General features: G+C 35.2%; 1 protein-coding gene across 2 annotated transcripts in view; it reads left to right on the top strand.

Moving 5' to 3' along the window:
• SV2C (synaptic vesicle glycoprotein 2C) overlaps window positions 1–22,890 on the top strand; it is a 93,261-nt gene that overhangs the window by 27,890 nt on the left and 42,481 nt on the right. For both annotated transcript variants that reach the window (XM_085213553.1, XM_085213554.1), the window contains exons 3-4: window positions 11,890–12,070; window positions 20,357–20,508. In XM_085213553.1, coding sequence (XP_085069679.1) covers window positions 11,890–12,070; window positions 20,357–20,508 — 333 coding nt within the window. The remainder of the gene's footprint in view (window positions 1–11,889; window positions 12,071–20,356; window positions 20,509–22,890) is intronic.

The raw sequence follows: 22,890 nt of genomic DNA, 5'->3' as shown, positions 1-22,890 counted from the left end.
GCCTTTGGGGTTAAATAAAAACAACATGTATCTCTTTTCCTCTCTAAATTGATGTTTCCTTCAAAACTAGGAAGCTGATGTGATTAAACTCTTGCAAGGTTAAAGTAACTTGTCACCAACAGTGTGGGTCTGTTTACAGTATGTCCATGAATGTTTTGTACTGGGAGGCCCAGAACTGAACACAGCACTCCAGATGTGACCTTTGTAAACTGTGATTAGAGGGGAGGGATCTTCTCTCTTGATCTACTGGCAATACTTTGCCAAGAATACTGTTAGCCTTTTTTATAGTGAGGGCGCATTGCCGACTCATGTTCGAGTTGGCAACCAACAGGACTCCCAGGTCTCTTCCTGTAGAGCTCTTTTTCAGCTGGGTGGACCTCACGTATGCTGATGCCTGAGATTGTTCCTTCCTCCCCAAGTGCAGAACTCTTCACTTCTTGTTGAACTCAATAAGGTTCCTGTCAGCCAAGCTGTCCAGGCCTGTTGAGGTCCCTCTGGATGGTTGCATGGCCCTCTGGTGAGTCAGCCACTCCTCCCAGTTTCATGTTATCTGCAAGTTTAACGAGGATGTACTCTCACTATTGTCTAGATCATTAATAAAGATTTTAAATAGGACTGGATACTCTGATCTAATCCTCTTAACCAAGCTTTTCACACAAAAAATCAATATGAAAGTCACCGGATTAAGCGATTATTTTCCTTAAACTTTTCTTCTTTTTGCATTCCTGTTAAAAAAATCTGATAACAGGTAAGCCATTTGTATTATAACTACCGTCTTTTTCAGAGGCCAGTATCTTAAAAGAAATACTGAACTCATGAGTTGTATGTGGAGTTGCTGGTTCATACAAAGAATAGGGCGTAAATATCTTTAAGCAAGATCACGTTGCTTGAACCATTTATTCTCTTCCTGAGCCTGTATGCGTTTCCCATGGCTTTGGCAGAAACCTGGAAGTGCACAGTTACAGTGAATATTGAACAAAGGACTTAAGGAACTGGGTCTGGACTTTTTGCAAATATTAATGTATCTACTTGTCTGATGGGATTCTCCATATTGTCTAGATGCCTAACTAAATCCACAGATCCCTTGCATATATTCTTAGAAACTTAAGCACGTATACAAATCTGGAATTCTACTGTTATTCTCAGATTATGCTTCCCCTGGGTATTCTTCTTGTAGTTTGTTGAGCAAAATTCCGTTTTGGAGCGGCTTCTCCAGTTGTGGAGATTCAGACTAAGATGACTTTGAGCAGATTTTTATGTTTTCTCTAATATTATGGAAAGCATGTTAAAATTCATGACTATTTTGAGAGAGAAAAAAAAAAAATTAGGCTTCATTTTAAATGTGAAGTGTTGGCCATGGTATAATTTTTGTGAATGTTTCACGGATGTCAAAATGTTGAGTACTTATGTATGAAAAGTTACTGTATTCACAAGGAATACATACAGGCTAAGAGCAGTTACTGTAACTATTGCAGACCTTAGAGCGTTACACGTAACAGAGTAACAGAGTTACTTGCATTTATTGTTATAGTAGTAATAAATCTTCTGTAGCAATAGAAATATTTGAAAACAGACATGCAATAATTTAAATGTGTACTAAATATTGCAGAACAGGATAAAGATTGGTTTGTAGGATTAATACTTATTTCTTCAGAAGATGTGAGAAGTACAAATGCCATCATGCATGCTTTTCACCTCAGTATAGTACAGCTCTCTTACAGTGACATTAATAAAGTACACCTATCACTGCTTTCCAACCATAATTGTTTGAGGGAGAAAAATTGAGACACAGATCCTCCTCTGTTCTAACCAGCTATATTGTTTGGAGCAGTGGAGATGATGGTTGTGTTTCTTTTTCTTTTCTGAGGGTAAAAAAAAAAAAACAAAACACAATGGAGTGTATGTGATGTGATTTTTGTCTGCTAAGAGGCAGACTGAACATGTTTCAGGGAATGTTATAGGCTGGTAACAAGATGGGATATGGGAGCATGAATTCAAAACATTAACAAAACACAGTGTGTTCTGCCAGCAGAGAGGCTACAGAATTCTATAAGCCAGTAATTCAAAGTGGTTTACAGCTGCCCTCCTTTTTAGAGTGTGATTTTCTCACTGCCAAACCACTGTGCTATTAGGAAGAACAACACCACCAGGTCAGCTGTTTTTTCTTTCACATGGTTCCTGCATGCAGCTTTACTGAGGACTACAAGCTGAGCATCAACCTACGTGTTCATTCTTCACTTTTAAGAGGTTCACTGTTAACCCCACACTGTGGGGTTAAATATAGTATTTCTTTGGCTCAGTACCCCTCTAAGTCATGCAGATTCAACCTGAGTAACAAATATAATAAAAAAACAACTCACAATGACTGCATTGCAGAGCCACTTGCTGTTTTATCCCACTTATTTTTTGAGAACTCTGTAAGTAGCATTATCTTTTTTTCTTCTTTCTTCCTTTTTTTTTTTTTTTTAATTAAAGGACATTACTATACTTGCATACCTTGGAATAATGCCAAAGAGATAAAACCACCTGTATGTTGAGCTAGTAAATTACTGGGCAACTTTCTGAGCTAACCATTCATTGCCAGAATATATCATTTTTCAAGATTGAAGCTGTGCTTACTTCAGCTGAATTCAATGAGTACAGTCAATATTGGAAACTGGCTTTTATTTTGATGATGAAAATGATAGCCTGTAATTAGGATAATGTACGTACTTGTGAAGATTGTGTAAGTAGCCATTAAGATACTTCTGCATCTAATGAGTCTATTACAAGCATATTTTAGCAACATGTGCAAATATGCCTGTATCGCTAATCTGCATACATAAATAAAGCTAAATAATTTTGTTTGCAGTTATCTTAAAATCTTTGTCTCAGTAATTGATTGTGTCTAAAACTTAAAAATTACTGGACTGTTCTTTTAGGTACTGCAAGTTATTTTCTGCCTGTCCAATCTCAGATCAGTGATTTTCCATTCATGTCACACGCAAGTGTATAATCTTACAAAAATGGTAGAAAGAAGGAAATGCCTCCCGAAGGAAAAACCTGAGGGCCACGGTGATTTCCCATGTTTAATTTGGCTGTCACCATCACTCTTTTTTCCCTCCTTCAACTGCCACAGCATCACTGGCTGATTATATATCACTTCTTAAATCAATGCATCAAATCCAGTCTTTTAACTGAACATTCTGGATATGGTGGTAACTTGCACCAGATAAAACTGAGTCTAATTCAGGTGTCTAATTCAGCATCTTCGTTGTTTTCTATTGTTGTTTTGTATTGTTTTGCTTTGCTTTTTGAAGTCAGAGATTTCCAGGTTTGTGATATTTGTCTGTTTTTCGTCTTTGTGTCTCTTCCCTTCACCTTTTCACTGCATTGTGAAAAAAGAGATGATAACAGCCACTACAACATGGAGGAAAATAAACAAAGTTGGTTTGTCCTATTTACAAGGAAAAAAGTTTGCACAGCACTGGAATATAGTTGTTGATTAAACTCTGAAGAAATAAACATGTTAGTTTTATTGTTGTATAGATCCTTTTGCTAGAAGTGTAATCTTACTGATTAGTTCTTTGATCTCTTGTGTTAAGTTCTGCTATAGATATATATATATATGTATTTTGTAGTTTGTTACTTTTTGTTTTAGTTCAGTACTAATTAAAAGTTGGTGATATTTATAGACTCTACTCTGAGTCAGAAGCAGGACTAGGCGAATGAGGAATTAACATTCATGCAATAAAACTTGTAGCCAAAATGAATGGTTTTGATATGAAATGAGATAATTAATTCAGATGACTGTGTGGGCAATTTAAAGCTTTAGTGAAAATTCTTCTTCTTTTTTTTTTTTTTTTAACTTTGAAATTTAATTAATCCTAGCACATTGCACAGCAAGTTCAGTCACATGCAGTATTTATAATCATTCTGATTCTCAGGATTTCCATGGAAGTGCATTTCAAATTGCAAAGTTACAGTAATTTCTGGCATGACAGAAATTCAAAGCTGGGTGAAGAGTGCACTGAATTTAGCATCTAAATTTGAGAAGAACAAAATCCAGAGAAACCTCTGAAGTCACAAGGGAAGACAACCAGGAATTAGGGATATTAGGATAGCTTAACTTAACTGTGTGTGTTTTATCTGAGACTTGTCTGTTAGAATTTTCTTCCTAATGCCAGAGAGAGTGATTGGCTCAAAGGAGAAGATAGCATGAAAATCATATGTTCAGTTATAGCACCTAGAGAATCTGTCAACAGCCTCACATCAACATGTGGGATTACCTGAGTTTTTGATAAAACTATTCTACATGTTGATGTTGGTAACAACCATCTTTTAAAAATGCTGTGTATATGGGAAGAAAAATATCAAGTATTGTCTTGTTCTTACAGCCTTGTGTTGCTAAATTTAAGTACTGATTAATTATTTATGCTGTGAGTACCAAGGAAGTACTGCATTGGTCTTTTTATCTGTAATGCATTATTGATTTATCTAGTAAGCAAGAGTAGTATAAAGTAGCAGTGTGCGCTGCTGTTTGCTGCAATGATCACTACCAGTACTCAGTCTGAAAATGATTCTAATGAAGAAAATTGAATACTTTGACCTATTTTTTGTTCTGAGAAAATTGTTACAGAATAAATTAAATTATATTGACATCAGGTAATAGTTTGTAATTTTTAAAATAATTCGTTATTGATATGACAACATTCATAAAACAGAAGTGATAAAGACAATCTAATGCAAAGGTATTGGATTACCATGTTCTCAGTTTTGCTCCCTTATCAGAAAATACAGCTGTGAAGAAAATCCTCTGTTCACTGAATAATCTGTTACCTGTCACAACATCTGTAATTACTAAGCTTCTATGCATGCACTAGTTTATCTAGTTTAGATCTGAGGAAACGCAGGAATATCTATGCTTCTAGTCATTGGACTCTTTTAATTAAAATACTATATGAATACATAAGAAACTCATCTGTAAAGATGTAGTGTGTGTATATATATATATATACACACACATAGAAATCAGCACACCTGTATCTGCAAATTTTTGGTATACAATAAAGTAGCAGTCCCTGGAATGGTATGGAGAGATAATAGCATACAGAGCCTTTAGCCAATGTCAATAATACAGGAGTATACAAATGTAAACTAACAGACAACTTAAAGGTTCAGACTAAATCATATTGCTTGCACTTATTACATAAAAAAAAAATCTTCATAAATCTAATGAGAGGGAATAAGGAAATGAAATGCCATTTGTGGAATGAAACCGATCTTTATACTGCAAACATTTCAGGTTGCAAAGATCACACATGAGATACATGAAATAAGTAAACTGTGAAATGTGAGGCCCATAAACTTAATATAAACATGCCAGAGGAAACCAACAAATAATAGCTGAATAACATTTCTGCAGATGATTGATATGGGACATTTGATTTGCACACGAGTGGTATTTCTGATACAGCACTAGAAAAGCTATGGCAAAAACTTTCCATCTACGACTTTTCACCTCTGTAATCCGTCCCAGAGCTGACACAGTCTGGTATAGATCTGACATGGAAATACACAAAAGTTGTATTCCTGGACAAACTTATTTATTTATTTATTTATTTATTTATTTATTTATTTATTTATTTATTTTTATTGTCTGTGGAGACTACAGATTTGTCATTACTTATTCTTTCCTCCCAACTAACAAAATTGTCTTCCTGCCTTAGCCTTGAACTTTGTAAGCACACCATTGGGTGACAAGTTTGGGTACCTGTGCTTTCAGACCACTTTTATTTTATTCTCATAGTGATGGAAAGGAATGGAGTGGAGTGGAGTGGAGTGGAGTGGAGTGGAGTGGAGTGGAGTGGAGTGGAGTGGAGTGGAGTGGAGTGGAACGAAACGGAAGAGAATGGAATGGAATGGAATGGAATGGAATGGAATGGAATGGAATAACCTAACTGTCTGACCTCTTCAGGGTGAACCAAAAGTTACAGCATGTTGTGTGCATTTTACAAATGCCTCTTGAACACTGACAAACATGGAACATCACCTGCATCTTGTGAAACACTGTTCCAGTGTTTGACCAAAATTTTAAATCAAATTTGATCTACGATTTTCAATCATCAAATTTTGTCTTCTGTTACATATTTTCTGCCTTCTGAGTATGCCATGAGTCCCATTCACTTGCAGTCAGTTGCCTTCACATGTTTTGAGGTTTCTTAGCATGTTATTGACTACCTGTTTTCAATGTAGTATTCTGGCAAATTTGGAGTTGATTTTTTTGAAAATGAAAAAAAATATGGAAACAATCTCACTTTTCTTGGTTTTGTTTTGCTTTGCTTTGTTTGCTTGTTTTAAATTTCTATGTAATGTCTTGTATTTTTTCACCGTCGCATCTTTGTTCATTATTCTCTTTTTCTTCTCTTTAAAGGTATAGTACTTGAGTACTTCATGGCAGTTTTCCTTTGATTAATTGCTCATCTAATTATGATTGTCATAGCATTACAGACCTGTATGCTCTGAGTTTTCTGATTTGCTTATCATAGTTTTTGTTGTTTTTTTTTTTTTTCCCTACTATCTTAGAGACTACAAATAGCTTTGCAAATAGAATTTTTGAGATACTTGTTCTTTTTTTCTTCTTCTTTTTTCTTCCCATTTTAACTGGTCAGATCACAGAGTGTGATCTTTTCTTTTGCTCAGATTTGCTTTCAGTTCCATTTTCCTGACTTTCATGGTTGAGTTCCTGTATCAAATATTGCAGTTAGTCTTTACAGGCTGAGAACAGGATCATTTTGTCTGTGGACCACATATGTTTCAGATATGGTTCACTTGATTTCTATTTATGTGAAATTTCTGGGTTGGTACCAGACTGAGTGCTTTCAGATGTTTTGTAGGTATGTTCAAAAATGGCATAAGAGGATTGTCTATACTTGTTTTCCTCTTTTTTGTTGATACAATAGAGGGACAGTTTGTCTTATAAACATGAATTGTTTTGCTATATCAATACTATAGAAACAGACTTTTGGAAATTAATAAACAATTTTATGAATGATTTGGATGAAACAGTATTTCTTAGTTTTATTGTTTAGTGAAACCTTTGATGTTTCTACATTGACCAAAATATTTCGAAAGAGAAGATGAAGTTGTCTTTTTTTGATGTCACTGGCATTCAGCATCTTCCTTTATCTCAGTGAGAGTGAAAGTGTCCTTTTTTATTGACTGTGAAGGATATCCATCATGTTTTCTGGATTAAATGATAAAACAAACAAACAAAAAACCATAAAGGCTATATGTTCTGTTCTGCAAAGTTTTGCCACCATTTAAAAATTAGTCATATAGGTTACTCAGCTGCAAGTGACAAAAAAATCAAAGGTCCAAGAATCACTGCAGTATCACTGGCATTTAATAAACTTTTATAATGAGACTGAAGAGATTCAGTGTTCATTTTAAAATAGCTTTATACCTTTCATATCTTTAAACAGGTAAACTGTGTTACTACAGTTATTAAAATAATTCTAATGGTAAGATGGAATTGACTTTTTGTAGACATATAGTAAGTAGAACATCAAAAAGCTTCAAAATGAATATGTAGTTAAGCATCTGCACTAGACAGTAAGAAACTCAGAAAGAGGGCTAAGAATGAGCAGATTAAAAAGCAGACTAGTAATTGAGACAAACTTGATATGCTGTGGCATTTGGGGATTTGCATATATTGCATACTATCAGGTAAGAGAAATCATTTAGCGTATGAAGTTAAGACAGAATGCTGTGGCATACAGCTAGCATTTAGATAAAGGAAATTATGGCTTCAGAAGATCAGAAATTGCAAAAGTTAACATAATATTTAGTTTTAGTTCGCATGATCTGATAACTCACATGTTTTTGAAAGCAGTACCTTCACCTTTTTTCAAGTGTCTAAACAGTAAATGTTTTAGTCCCTTATTCGTTTAGATCTTAAGAAAGTACCAATTCATAAACATACTCCTTTTATTACACTATTTCCAGCCCTGCTTAGAGAAAAGAATGAATGACTGCTGTGGAGGAATATATTGGAGGTTTAATACCAGTGAGACAGGGAACAGAACATGATGACATGATCTATACAGGTGGTTTTAGACTTGTAAAGACAATGGCTCTAAAAAATGGAGATCTTTTACCAATTCTAAAGTAATTACAGTTTTCTTATGTTTGTCCTCATCTTAATGAAAGAGTGTTTGCTTTAATTGCTTTCCATTATGAAAATTTAATTAGATGCTATATTTGATTGAAGCAAATTTTTTACTGGCTGCAATCCTTTTCCATTTTTCTGATCAAAGAAATTACTGATAGATAATAACTATAGCTGTGAATGATTGTAATCTTTAATCTCTTGGTACACTGCTTATCAGAGCGAAAACAAAGATAAACCTGGATATTCATGCTCATGTTATTTGCACGTATTCAAGTTCTCCACTATAAGCTATTATACTCTGAGCAATAATGTATAGGAAGACCTCTGGAAAAATAAGAATACTGATTAAAGTACAGTATATGAAATAAGAATAAGCAAAATGAATTATCATACTAAGTAATTTCTTTTAACAGATGCTTACATTGTCCTTTCTATCAATGGAGTCTCAGAATAAAAATATACTTCTAGAAAACTTTATGCATGGGCAGTTGGCTGCTCTGTTGAAAGACAGCTCCTCATATGAAGAGGAAAGATTTGTATATTTTTATACATTTGCACAATGGGAAAAATCATTGAACTATGTAGAAGTTCTGCTGTTGGAGGAAGATGCAAGTTTTTACAACTCAATAGAAGAACAATAGAAGAGAATATTCATCTTAGTATGGGATGCTTCTTTTTAGCTGCCATATATTGCTTCTCAGCAACTTTCCACCAAATGATGAATGATGCATTTTAAATGATGTATTTTAAAATGAACTTTATTATTTTTAAAATATGTTTCTATACTCATACTACATGTAAAAACAGCTGTGTGCCTCATGCTACATGAACTAATTTCTTTAGAGGCACTTTCTTTTAGGCTAGTGTACCTAAAAGAAAATGAAATGCAGATAGTTTTGCAGTCAGTAATAGATGCTGAGAAAGGGAGGAAAAACCTGCCTCAAGATGTCATGCGACATTAAGATCTGAATACATATATATATGCCCATAAAATTGCTGTTTTTCTGACAATTACTTGTTTTTAAGGTTAAAGGCAAACAATATGATAGTTAATTTTTACATATTTACAATTACTAATTACTATTACTGCAATATGAAAAATGTAACGTGCAACTTATGAGTAGAGTACAAAATAAATACGGATTCTAAGATTCTACAGTCAATAGGATAATTTAACTTTTAATTTAACATTTAACTGCTATATCCCAGTGTTTTTGAGGAGGATTTGATGTTTCTATGCAGCATGAGAAATGTAGCTACCCTGTAAGATTAAAATTATGTGCATAAGTTATTTCAGAGATATTGGAGCAAATATATGTCTAAATATTTTACTGGCTTGCTGTATTTCTTATATGAGATTGTAGACTGGGAAAGCCAATGTCATGCAAGTGTGCGATATGAAGTAATAAAGAATTTAAGAGTATAAATCACATATATCAATATATATCAGAACTTTAGTTGCCTTTTTGAAATTGATCTGCTGTCCGTGCAGACATTGAACTATTTTTGCTAATTTATTTCAATTATATTTGATGCATAAGTGCCAGCTCTGCTGGATATAATTTCTAAACTACTTATGAACATCGATCTATGTGAAGTGTGGTAGAGTAGTCCTGCCCACAGGAGAGATATTACAGTAGTTGAAGTATGTCAAATCCTTCCGATAAACTTTGTGTCTTTAGCACCAGAAAAATGTACATGTGCTTGTATGTGCGTAGTACCTTAGTATCTGATAAGAAAGAAGAACCTGATGAAGATCTGCTGCCAAACCCCATTAACCAGGGAGAATACTGTCATGTCTGTGTCCTTCCTGGACTAAACCATCAGATTAAAGAGAACAAAGATATTTTACAATTTCAGCAAATTCTGAACTTATCATACAGTGATAGAATTCCTTGGATTGGAATGGACTCATCAGATCAGGACCCCATTCCAACCTGGTTTTGAATACCTCCAGGGATGGGGCATCCACACCTTCTCTGGGCAGCTGTGCCAGTGCTTCACCACCTCACAACTCACCTATATTCTCATCAATATGCCTTGATTAAGAAAGATCATAGAGAGAGTAAAAAAGTCCACCAATAAAAGGTCTTTTGAGAAGACATTTAACTGCTGTTCTTAAGGAATTTGTTGGTCTTGTATGGGTAAAGAAATGCTTCTGTGATCATCAACAGTGGATCCATCATGTGATCCTTAGGGACTCAAGGAGAAGACAGTCTAGAAGTATGCACTTCTTATTTTTTATGTCGGCTAAAACAATAGCTGAAGGCAAAAGTGATAGCTGTTTTCCTCTGTCTCAAAGATTCCATTTCGAGTGATGGATATTCATTTGATCCGGACAACTGAAGCAGGTAGAAATCATTATTTTAATTACAGATTTTGTTAGGCTGACTTAATTTAAGTTGAACAGACCAAATAGGAACAGACAAAAAAAAAAAATCTGTCTACTGCTTCTGTATACAAAACTCTTAAATACATACATAAATATATGTGGGTTTACATTACTGTTGGAAGCACTGTTTAGAAGTTATTTGAATTATACAGAGAATGAAAAAATACAAAGGATAGAAATCTCATATTTGTTTTTAATTATTACTACTACTACTACTATTATTATTATTATTATTCACTATTAATATTTTGATACATGGTGAATGTTTCATGCTCACTCATATTTCTGAACCTGCTACTCAAAATTCCATCTGCTTTCTTGACTAAATAGACTGCATGAACCTCTTACAGATTAGATTTAGAATTTTATGTATGTGGTTTTACAAATCCTTCATAGTAACTTATAGTTCAAAATGTAAAATTAGGGCTCAGAGACAGCATCAGAAGTTGCTAACTCAGTAGAGACCTTGAATTTACAAGAAACTAATGGATACTAATCATCTTCATACTACTGTTTTCTATATACTGCTTGAAATAACAATAACATAATTATTATTACAAAAAATTGTAAAATGTAAGAAAGGAAAATTAAGAAATTGTAGTCCAACCTTTGTATTTCACTGAAAAAGCCACTGTGAGTGTATATGCAGGTTTACAGTTGTCATAGATGTAGTAGAAATAACATGATAACCTACTGAAAAAACTTTTTTTTTTTAATATATATACAGGGTACTGCCTTTTTAAATAAAGTTACAGAGTGAAGCAAGAGGGAGAAAAAGATCAAGCTGGATATCTTCAGTTCTGTAGATCTCAAATGGAAAGTGTCTGTTGTTTCATAATCAACTTCTTTTAGACTTAGCACGTTTTATTCCCAGTGATTAATCCCCTACGGAATTATATTCAGGAAGTGTTCAAACAATTTATTTCTGCTGGGGAGGTTTAATGTTTGAAGTTTGAATGCTGTTCATTATTGAGGAAATGGTAGCATTCTTTCTCCAATGCACTCTTATTTGACTGTATTTTGTTTTAGCTAGAGGCACCTTATTTAGTAACTAAATTAAGCTTCAGTGTGTCTACTATCTGACACAGACACAATAGGACACAAATGTACTTCATTCTCCCTAGGTATATTTGCAAAGCTATATGCATACAATTTCTACCCACTGAAAAAGGAGAAATTAATCTCTGTGCCACTTAATTGGTAAACGTAGGAGACTACTGAAAGCAAATCATTCAAAAGCGTATAACTATTTTGGTGTGGTCAATTATGATCAGTTATGTAACTCACAAAACAACATTTTTTTTTCTTTTTTTTCTTTTTTTTTTTTCTTCTGTGTGTATTGCAGGTAGCATAGTGTATCTTGGGATGATGGTGGGGGCATTCTTCTGGGGAGGCTTGGCAGACAAGGTGGGAAGGAGACAGTCACTCCTGATATGCATGTCTGTCAATGGATTCTTTGCCTTCCTTTCATCATTTGTCCAGGGGTATGGCTTCTTCCTCTTCTGTCGTTTGTTTTCTGGATTTGGGTAAGCTCTTCTGTTTTTTTTCTCTTCTACAACTGTTTGTGTTAATAAAACTTTACTGTTTACAAAACTTCATTATTTAATGCAGGAACACAGTCTGTGTCAGGAGCAAGAGAATTAATCAGTGTGGCTATTACAATTCTAAATAAACCCGAAGGGATAGGATAATGGTAAAGACGTAATGTGAAAAAAGTAAAATTTTCTGTTCTTATTTTGCAACAGACTCATTTTGTGAACATGATAGACTTGCTTAAATACTTTGTGCACCAAATTCTCTATGTATTGTCTGTTCAGTGTACAATATAATGCATTTCTCACAAATGTACTTTTCGATTTCACTAGTGTTTGCAATGCTGCTAAAGTCCTTGTGTGCATGTGTTCATAATGTTGTTTATAACACCACTGCAGTCAAGACTGTCAAATTAATATGGAGATCTTGGAGCATGCTGAACGTTTTTGTTCTTTCCAGAAAAAAAAAAAAGAAAAGTTTGTGGGTCTGCATTTGTTTTATTTTTCCTTTAATTTAAATAATTTCTCAATTTTTGAAAATTCTTCAGATATTGTTCACTGTCCATTAAATGTATAATTTTAAACTTACACAAGCTGAAATTGAGATCCCAAAGTATCTTAGTATGGGGTTTCCACCTTAATTGTACCTCCATTGCACTCTGAAGAAAAAATCCATTCTTTAAAAAATGTCAGAAAAAATAAAACAAAATCTCCTTCCACTTTCCTACATTTTCCCTGTTATAGATCACTGAGAAAGATGAGAAAGATTCATGGCACTTCCCATTTGCTATTTTCTTTGAAGAAAATGTTTCTATCCAAAAGAACCCTCTGCCTCTCCTTCAGTTCCATTTTGTCCTAGATGTCAGCCACCATAAAGCCCATAAGATTTCTTGAATCTGTCTTTCTCGCCTTCAAGATGAAAGAGGTTCATTTTTGTTCTATGAGAACATAGTTTTTCCATCAGTTTACATTTTTGGATCTCATCTTTTTCATCTGCTCACTTAATTTCAGAAGGAAACTTACTTTTCACTTACCAGAGTTACTCAAGCTAGTATTTGTGTCACATCTAGCTTTCATAGAATCATCATAATAAAACTATGATAAAATGACAGAATGGCTTGGGAAGAGACCTCGAGGTTTATCAAGCTCCAATGCTTGTGCCACAAGTAGGGTTACCAGCAGCTAGATCAAATACTAGATCAAATTGCCCAGGGTCCCATCTCTCACCTTAAACACCTTCAGGGTGGAGCATCCACAGTCTCTCTGGATAGCCTGTGCCAGTGCCTCACCACTCTCAGGGAAAAAACTTCCCCCAACATCTAATCTGAATCTCCCTTCCTTTAGTTTAAAACCATTCCCCCTTGTTCTGTCGCTATCTACCCTAATAAAAAGTTGATTGCCCTCATGTTTATCAGTTCTCTTTAAATATTGGAAGGCCACAAAGAGGTCACCTTGCAGCCTTCTCTTTTCCAGTCTGAACAGGCTCAGTTCCTTCAGACTGTCTTCTTAGGAGATGTGCTCCAGTCCTTGGATCATCCTCAAGGCCCACCTCGGGACCTTCTCCAACAGTTTCACATCCCTCCTATGCTGGGGGCTCCCAACTTGAACACAGTACTCCAGATAGGGCCTCTCAAGGACAGAATAGAGGGGGACAATCACTTTCCTCTCCCTGCTGGCCACCCCTCTTCAGATGCAGCCCAAGATAACATTGGCCTTCCAGGTTATAAGCACACACTGCTTCCTTTTGTTGAGTTGTTCATCTACCAGGACCCCTAAGCCCTTCTCAGCAGTAGCTCTACTGTCAAGTTCTTCTCTCAGTTAGTATATATATCTAGGATTACACCAACCTAAGTACAAAACCTTGCACATTGCTTTCTTGAACCACATTATCTTTCCCTTTTTTTTTTTTTTTTTTAATTCACCTTTGGGTATGATCTTACATTGGGAGGAGCTGAAATAACAACAGACACATCACATGTCAAGCACCACGAACCATGGGAAAAGCTGGAATGTTCCTGTTGCAGGGATAAAAGAGTAAAATCTTTCCACCTATAGACAGAAGGGCATAAAGATACTCACTGCTAGAGCACACATCTTGCAGTTCTTTGTTTCCAGATACTTGGCATCAATCACTGCATAAGAACACAAGATCTTTTCAGTATCACTCATTGAAGAATTTCGAGGCATTTGTGCCACCTTTCATGCCATATGTTCTTGTAGCACAGTATGAATTTACTTATAGAGTCTGAATTAAATCTTGAGAATTTATTACATTCTTCACTACAATCCACATCTTGCTTGTATGGAAAGAAAGCTTCTCAGTTGAACAGGAATATAAATTCAACTTTAAGTCTCTTAGTAACCTCATTTCCAAAGGTCCTGCCTTTGAAACGTAGATGTCAATTCCCCTTTCCTAATGAAAGACATAGAATATATATCACTAGTCTCAATGGAAGGGGCTTTGTTCCAGCCATGTATTAAATAACCCAAATATGAAATATGGATAACTTATGTTTTAGAAGCAAAAGAATAATGCTTCACAGACTGGGCAAAAAGCTTTCTGAAGGGTCAGAGAGTTACCTGGGAAATTTCTGATAATTAAAAGTCAATGAAATATTAAGAAGTATTGATGAGATATAACATTTATTAGGTACATCAAATTTAAACTGTTCTCTTCTAGAAAATATGAAAATATATGAAGAATTAGGATCAATAATAACAGTATCTGATAGAAGATTTTATTTATGGAAAACACTGCGAAACTGATTTTTCTCAGATTCTCTTGCAGTTAATACATTTATAAAAGTGAACTGTTGAGGGAAAAAAAAAAAACAAACACCTTTCTGATCATGTTCTTGCATCTTGAAGATCTTGCATTGCCAAAAACTGAATGGTGTGGAATAAAAACAGTATAAATAATATTAAGTACTCTCGGGTAAAAGGCAATGAGGGATATGAAAGTCTGAAAAGTGGACTTAAGCTAATGAAAAGAATAAAGTGCTAAATAGCCTACAAAATCATTTCCTTTTACAAAAATAAAAATAAAATACAATAAAATAAATATATATATATAAAGTAACTGTGATCCCTCCATTGATTAATCCAAAATCCATACTCAAAAGGAAATTGAATCCCAAAGCCAGATAAAGCTCTAGGAATGCTTTAGACATGATTTCCTACTAAAAAGGTTTCTCCAGTAGCAGAACATTATAATATCACTGCTAGTTTGAATGGAGGATTTCTTGTCTATTCAACTCTGCCACTAGGAAACATTAATCTCAGTTGGAGAATTTTATCTAACCTCTGTTACAGAAAGTTGGATTTTTTTCATCTAGTTTCTAACTTACTGTTTTTGATACTTTTGGATAATTTTAGACGCAGTTTTTCTAATTCCAACACCTCAGTTCAAAACAAAGTTCCTAAAAATACACTATTTTTTTTTAAATTGGCCTATGCTATGGTTGCCATGAAGTAAACAAAGATGACAGAATTTGGGAAAATGTAGCATGCTTATCCCAGCCCAAATATTGCTTCTAAAATAATCAAAGTTTTCATGCAGTATAAAGATAACTGAAATAAATATGTATTCTGAGAATAACTACAGTTTAGAAATTATTCAGACAACCGTAAATTGATTCTTTTTCATGAAGGAAATATGAAAAGTTAAACAAGTGTGTCTTAATTTACAGACTAAACATTACGTACAGATTATAGAGATTTCTTCTATATTGCCAAAAGCACAAGTTTCACTGAACATATCCTGAAAATCCACAGAAATACTAGGAAACATGACTTAGATGTTGTCAACTCATCCAACTAAAAATCCATCACTGCCTGAGTATGACAGTTTTTCTCAGTCTGAACTATCATGTAGTATTTATTTTCCAAAAAATGTTAGACACCCTTTCAGACTTCTTTTTTAGCTACTCCTCAGAAAACATCTCTGCAAGGCTACCTGCAGTACTTTTTCCACGTTACCAGCATCTAACACAAAGTGCTGGTGTCATTGTAATAATATTAAACTCATTGTTTAGAACAGATTGTAATCAAATCCTTCACACCTTTTTGGGACAATGGTTATAAAAAATACAAAACTGTGGATGAGGCTTATTTTAAATAATGTGTTGGAGATGACTGGCCATGTAAATCCAACTTAATGGTTATTTACCACCATTTTTGTTCATTACATGTATAGAGGCAAGAAACTCTTATACTTTTCTATATCACCATTTTCTAAATCACCAAGACAGGAAGGACAGGTCCATACACACAAGATCTTCGAAAAATTTTGAGTAGATCTATGGACCATGTGAACACTATGCAGTTGCACAGCACAGCTACACAAGCTGTTGCCTTCAAGAACCTCAGATCTCAACCAACAGGCTGCTTTTATGTGCCATCAGTATTTATTATTATGTTGTAGCTGTCTTTTGTATCTTCATGCTCATTTGCTCTATTTCTTTCTCACACATCTTCTACCCTGTTACAATCCTTCTGCTTCTAATTTCTCCGTAATCTCCAGCTGCCTCCCACCCATGGCTATCAGAAAGTGTACATTGAAAGCAAATGAACAGCTCTGCAGTTTACTGGCTTCAGAATTGATAGTGTATGCCAAAAGAGCTGATATGTTTCTCAGACAAACCAAGAAAGAAGTTGGCCAGGTCTGAGCTTTTCAAATAGCTTTGGTTCCAAGCCTTTCTTCTTCAGATGTGGGTAAAGGTTGAATAATGTAAACCTGACCCAGCAGGTAGAAAAGTGGCTTGTTGTGTGAGGAGAAGAGAAAATTGTAATGGGAAAGGAAATTTATACAAAAGGAAGAGAAATATTGGAAAATTGATGCACATAAGAAAGGTAGAGAGCCGATACAATGTATAATCCGGCAGAGAAAGCAGAAATTTGAAAAGAGGAATGAAAAAGAGAGAGAATCAGATTTGCGAAAGCCCAAGACTTCATAAGCTCATAGAAAATCCCACATTGGAAGAGTCTTTGAAAAGAAGGGTCTTTGAAAGATCGTTACATCCAACCTTCCACTGGGAAAGAGAGACTATATGATATGACCAAGCACCCTGTCCAACCACATTTTGAAAGTCTCTGTTGAAAGGAATTCGATCACACCTGTAGGGAAATTGTGCCATTTGTTTCATTGTAAAAAATATCTTTTTTACATCATGGCGAAACCTTTCCCAGGTTTCTGGGAAAGGTTTCCCAGCTTGTACTCATTGCCTCTTGTGTTCTCCAAGTGAAGGGAGTGACTCCTTTCTTTTATTAGCCACCCTTCAATAGTGGAAATACTGTGATAAGGTCATGCCTGGACCTAGTCTTCTCCAGAGCGAAATAACTGCTTCAACCTTTCTTCATAGAGCTGATTCTCCAGGTCTTTGATCATCTTTATAGCTCTCCTATAGCCACTCTCCAGACTGTCTATGTCTTGGGACCAGAACTTCAGTGGTGGCCTGTGGGATGATCACGTCTCTATCTCTGCTAGTACTGCCTCTGTGGATGCGGAAATGATTTTGTGCTTGTCAATGCTGGCAGCTAATCTGACATATGAGTAGGTGCTGCAAGAAAACTCTTTGTAATTATATGCTTGTATTTGACATCAAGTTTGTCTTAACTCTTTTTACTGATGTTGAAAAAATCGAGGAATTAATTATTTACTCATCAGTTTCCATCAGAACTGACAGTATTTTAAGAGTTCTGTAAATAATCACGTGAGACTCTCAGAGACTCTTGCTATTATTACAGTATGGATCATACATGTACCTGGAAGACATCTCTAGTATATGTAGTATACTTTGTAAAATGATTAACAGTCTGTGATCTACACCGTGCTGCTGTTTTATAGGACATTATCCATCAGTTCACAAGGTGAATGAGTTGATCTGGCTGCTTGTTCTCACATATTTTACTGATCTAAAGGATGTTCTAGGAGGAAAATAAAAAAGATGTTTTTAATTGAAATTGTGCAGGTGGGAGTAAAAAAACTATAAAGTGCAAGTGGAGAAATGAAGGTGATAGAATAGCAAATGTGTTTTGATCTCATGGACTTTGTAAGTCATCAGCAGTAAGGTGAAAACTTGCAAAATACCAACATACACAGAAACAGTCTTTGAGCCTGAATCTTCTCCAGATTTGGAAGTGAAGAAGCCAAGATATCTCAGGAGAAGAACACCATCCTGTTTTGTGCATTTAGTATTTTGTAAGGGTTTTGTTGTTGCTGTTGTTGTTGTTTTCCTAATTATCTCTATTCCTATATTGCCTCTATTCAAAGAGGCATTTCAAGCCTCTTTGGCTAATGAATCTGCAAAAAAAAAAAAAAAAAAAAAGGCTTCCTGAAGCCAGAGGCTCCTGAATGCCTCGCCTAAATGTTGTTTTCATTTATTCTAGCTCTCACATTGAGCAGTTGCCAAAACCTGTTGTGACAAATCACAGCTATGAAGATAGCAGACATTTATCACCTTTGCTTGTGAGAACAAAAAATGCTAATGTACCTTAGTTTATTATTTATTTCACTAAATTCTGCTCTCCTGTGGTATGTCATTTAAATCTCATTTTGATTGCTCTCTCCTCATGATTTCACAGAAAATCAAAACCAGAAAGCATTCAGAAATAACACTATAAAGGCATGGTTTTCAATTGAGATGATTTTTTCTGATATCAGAAATGGAATTAGTTTAGTTTCTTATTCATGTATTGTCACTTTCCCCTGGATAACTGTTAAGTTTTTTGAAATGAAAAAAACAACTAAGTAAAACATCTAAACAAACAAACAGAAACAAGAAAGAACCCTCACCCTGGTCAAAATGGATCTTCCTTGGATGCTGAGGAAGGAATACTTTGTTAATACAATTCAGTGCTATGACTGAGTCCTGGACAGTAAGAAGTTATTATGTAAGCCACTTAAGCCTTGGGAAAAGGAGAGCCCACAGGCCCTAGAACAACAATGAGGTGGCAGAGCGTACTCAGTTACAGCAAAATGAGCTACAGTTCTTTTCTTCACCATGTTGCTTCCCATTCCTCTTCCCAAGCTTCCAGGATAACCTCCTAGGTCACTCTCCCTCACAGGGGAACACAATACCCTGCCAAAACATTTTAAGTGTTTTAACCATGAAAATAATATGAGATACTGCCCACCTCTTTGCAGAACTTGCAGAATGTTAGAGCTAACAGGCCCAGCAATGGTACATTAATTTTAAAGGTAAGAGTTGACTGGCAGTACTTTGTCAAGAGCTATCGAGAATGAAGTGATAGAATAGCACATAACTGCTCAATGCAATATTTCATTGCTTTACCTGAACATGTCTTAAAGTAGACAGCATTGACATGGAACTGATTTTTATTAGGATTGAAATTCCATTTCTGTATTCATGTGTTCCTTTCTAATATTTGTTTTAATCTGTTGTAAGATCCTTGGTTTTGCTCCCAGTTTACCCATCATTGAAATGACAGCATAAATACACATTTATCTTTAAAGTTGAGTTCAAAATTGCAAGACACTGCTTCTTGTATGGATGTGATCTGTTATGTAAGAATATCTCTTCCAACTTCATAGATATTTCCTTCTGCAGGAAATTACAAGGACTTGTTCTGTGTAGTGAAGAGGTAAAAACAGTAAAAGGTTACCTGGAAGTTGGTACATACTTGAGTTACACAAGTTTTGCAAAACCAAATTGAGATCTTTTTTTCCCAGGTGACCATTAGATGCTGTTTATTTTTACTGTATTAAAAACAGTGAATATGATATGAATGCATAGACTTTTCCATTACAAAAATTATGTACAAAGCAAGCACAGGCTTAGCAAATTACATCTTTTTAAATAGGAATGTAACAAAATGTATTAGTAATATAGTTCTCATTCAGTCACTTCATGGTTGCCTAAATCATGGATTGAAGACTTAGAGAAATACCTATTATTCTCTGGGAAAATTACTAACACTTTCAGTAAAATGGAGCATGTTTTGACGCTCAAAAATAGATGGCCACAATTACAGGATTTGCATGAAAGTTAGCGCTTTGTGCTGGTTTCTGTCCCGCCAGCACATTTGAATCACTGAACATACTGAAGCATATGTACAGTTTTCAAGGAAACCTTTGACAAAAGTTGCATCCAAACTGGTGAAAGCATATTGTTCTCCAGTACATGGTGCAATTAAAAAAAATACAATCTTGCTAGAAATCTGCTTGTAGTTTAGGTTCTAAATGACACTAACTATGACCTAGCTCTCACTATAACTAGCTATTACTTTCTCCCTTAATACATGGTATGTATCTTCTTCTAGGATTGGTGGAGCTGTGCCAACAGTCTTCTCTTATTTTTCGGAAGTGCTTGCTCGGGAGAAGCGAGGCGAACACCTGAGTTGGCTCTGTATGTTTTGGATGATTGGTGGTATCTATGCTTCTGCAATGGCTTGGGCAATCATTCCTCATTATGGTAAGGCAAACATCTCCTTGTGAGTTCTCTCTCTCCTAATAAAATAGTAAAGCTTTTAAAGTATAGCTTAAACATGTCAGTTTTCAAAATAATTATTCTGCTGTTTAAAAAAAAAATCTTTCTTTTGGGGGAAGTGAGGAGAATAGTTCATACCCTAAATAACAATGCATTACAAAGGAAAAATTATCAAATATCCATGCTTAGTCAGATTCTTTAGATTTCTGGAAACTTGGACAAATAGAAATGTAGTTGGTGTTAAAACTGAAACTGGAGAAAACAGCTGATATGGAGACTTGCTTCAGAGAAAATATCTTTTGAAATCTGAGTGTCAAATTTCTGTTAGATTTTTTTGTTTGTTTGGAATAGACAGAATCTCAATTACACTCCCTTAAGAAAGAAGAGTTAAGAATCTCTTAATGTTTGTGGCAGTAGTTGTGAATGTAAAGCTGTGCTGAATGTGTTGTTTTTAGTATACCTATACAGTGATGTAGAAATAAGAGAAATCAAATAGAGTACACTTAAATATGGTCCGGATGAGTGAGGGGAAATATGACAGAAATCTTGCTGTGGCTGAAATTATATGAACATGCAATATAAACTACTTTGTGAAAGGCCTCTTTACTACCGTGACATAATTAAACATTAAGTGGAGGTAGAGGATCTACTCAGTCTCCTGGTTTCGCCCTTTAGAGGAACTAAATTCTCACAGGTCTTCAGGGCTTTTGTGAATTCTCAGTGGTTTTTAAAAATTAGGCTCTGTAAGCACTTCTTGCTGGCATTCTTCAAGAGAAGTAGAGCAACTTTGTGAGCTAGGTAGCGTGAAGAGCAGTTTTCTTAAGCCAGGCAGTGACATTTATCGAAATTTATTGTGCAGAGGAGGAAAAAATTTAGGAGATTTGCCCAGACTGATTGGAACATTTAGCAGACACTAGGGCCCAGAAATAAATTATAACCATGCAGACCAATCAAATATGTAGGCTCTTGCACTAAAATTAATTTTAGACTGTACATGCAGCCAGAATCTCTGTCTTTAACCTTGGATTTTGGCTTTGCATTGCTGAAATCAGAGAAGAATCTTTGCTGGCAAAAGACAGTGCTTATATATAAAGTGGTTGGTTGTTTTTTTTTTTGTTTTTTTTTTTTCCCTCCAATTAGTAAATTGCTCTCGGTACAATTTTTTTTTTTTAATGTATTTTTATTTCCCTTACCTTTCAGAGAAAAATACAAACACTGGTTTAAATAGGCTGTCTAATTTCACTGTAGATTTCATCACTCTATAACCTTCACTGAAAAGCTTTTAAAAATGTTACAGGGCAGTGTATCTCAATGATGAACAATACACATCCCTATACTAAAGCTATGACAGGAAATGGAGGGAATTGTTTTCTTCGTTCTTCAGCAGTAGAAGAATATCAATAGCAAAAAGCCATGCAGCTTTTTTTCAGTTTTGTGTGTGGTAGACTTCTGCAAAAGTATATAGGAAAATCACTAAAGACAGAAGAATGTAAAAACCATTTTTAAAAGACAGTGTTCTTCAGCTATAGCATGCAAATTACTTTCTTTGCAGTATAGTAAGCAAAGTCGTAAGAGCCAAAGAGAGGGCTAATAAGGAAGCTGCAAACAGCAGGCGCAATTCTTTCTCATAGCAAGAGAAGTAGGTTTATACACCATTTTGGAGAATTTAACAAAATATGTTTGTGAGTTTGGATGAGGTCCGTCAATTGTCTTTACTGTAAATTAGACTTTGTTTTACTGCCTGGAACAAGCGTGGAGCTACTCTGCTGAGTATCAGATTGAAGATGCTTCATTGTTGTGATCACAATGTGCTAAGCTCATAGGCACTGCAGAGTGCACCCAGGTCAAATACTGCTCTAATGCTGGGGAGGATGTGCTCACGCAGTGCTGTATCCTGCAGACACTCCTGGTCAGGTTAATGCTGCCTATAACCTCCGCATCATTTGTATGCATGAGGACTCCTGTAGGGCAACTTTCTCTTTTAGGATTTCTGTGTGGTCTCCCTTGAATTGTTTTGATAGAATTAGGCAACGATTTATCTTTTTCTTCAAATCGTCTTCAGTCCTTCTCATTAATCACATCTCCACTGACCAGTAAGCAAAAGGTAATTATAAGCAAAGCATTCAGCCACTTCTAAGGCCTATTTATATAGTGTATGGAAATTTCTGAGCTCTCTGCTTCTCTTCTGCGGAATAAATACTGTTCATTTTTTCTATCTAAACACTGAAATTACTCAAAGGCAGTGCATGAAGTTGCAGCTATTGAAAAGCAACCAACTGCCATTGAGCATAGTAAAATTATTTTTAAATGGACAGAAAAATAGCAGACCAGCAGCACTGAGTCATCTTCTGGATATATTTTTTTTTC

This window comes from Meleagris gallopavo, chromosome Z, assembly GCF_905368555.1.
Source record: "Meleagris gallopavo chromosome Z, MGAL_WU_HG_1.1, whole genome shotgun sequence".
NCBI lineage: Eukaryota > Metazoa > Chordata > Aves > Galliformes > Phasianidae > Meleagris > Meleagris gallopavo.
The sequence above is the reverse complement of the archived record's forward strand: the minus strand, read 5'-3'. Positions and strand labels throughout refer to the sequence as shown.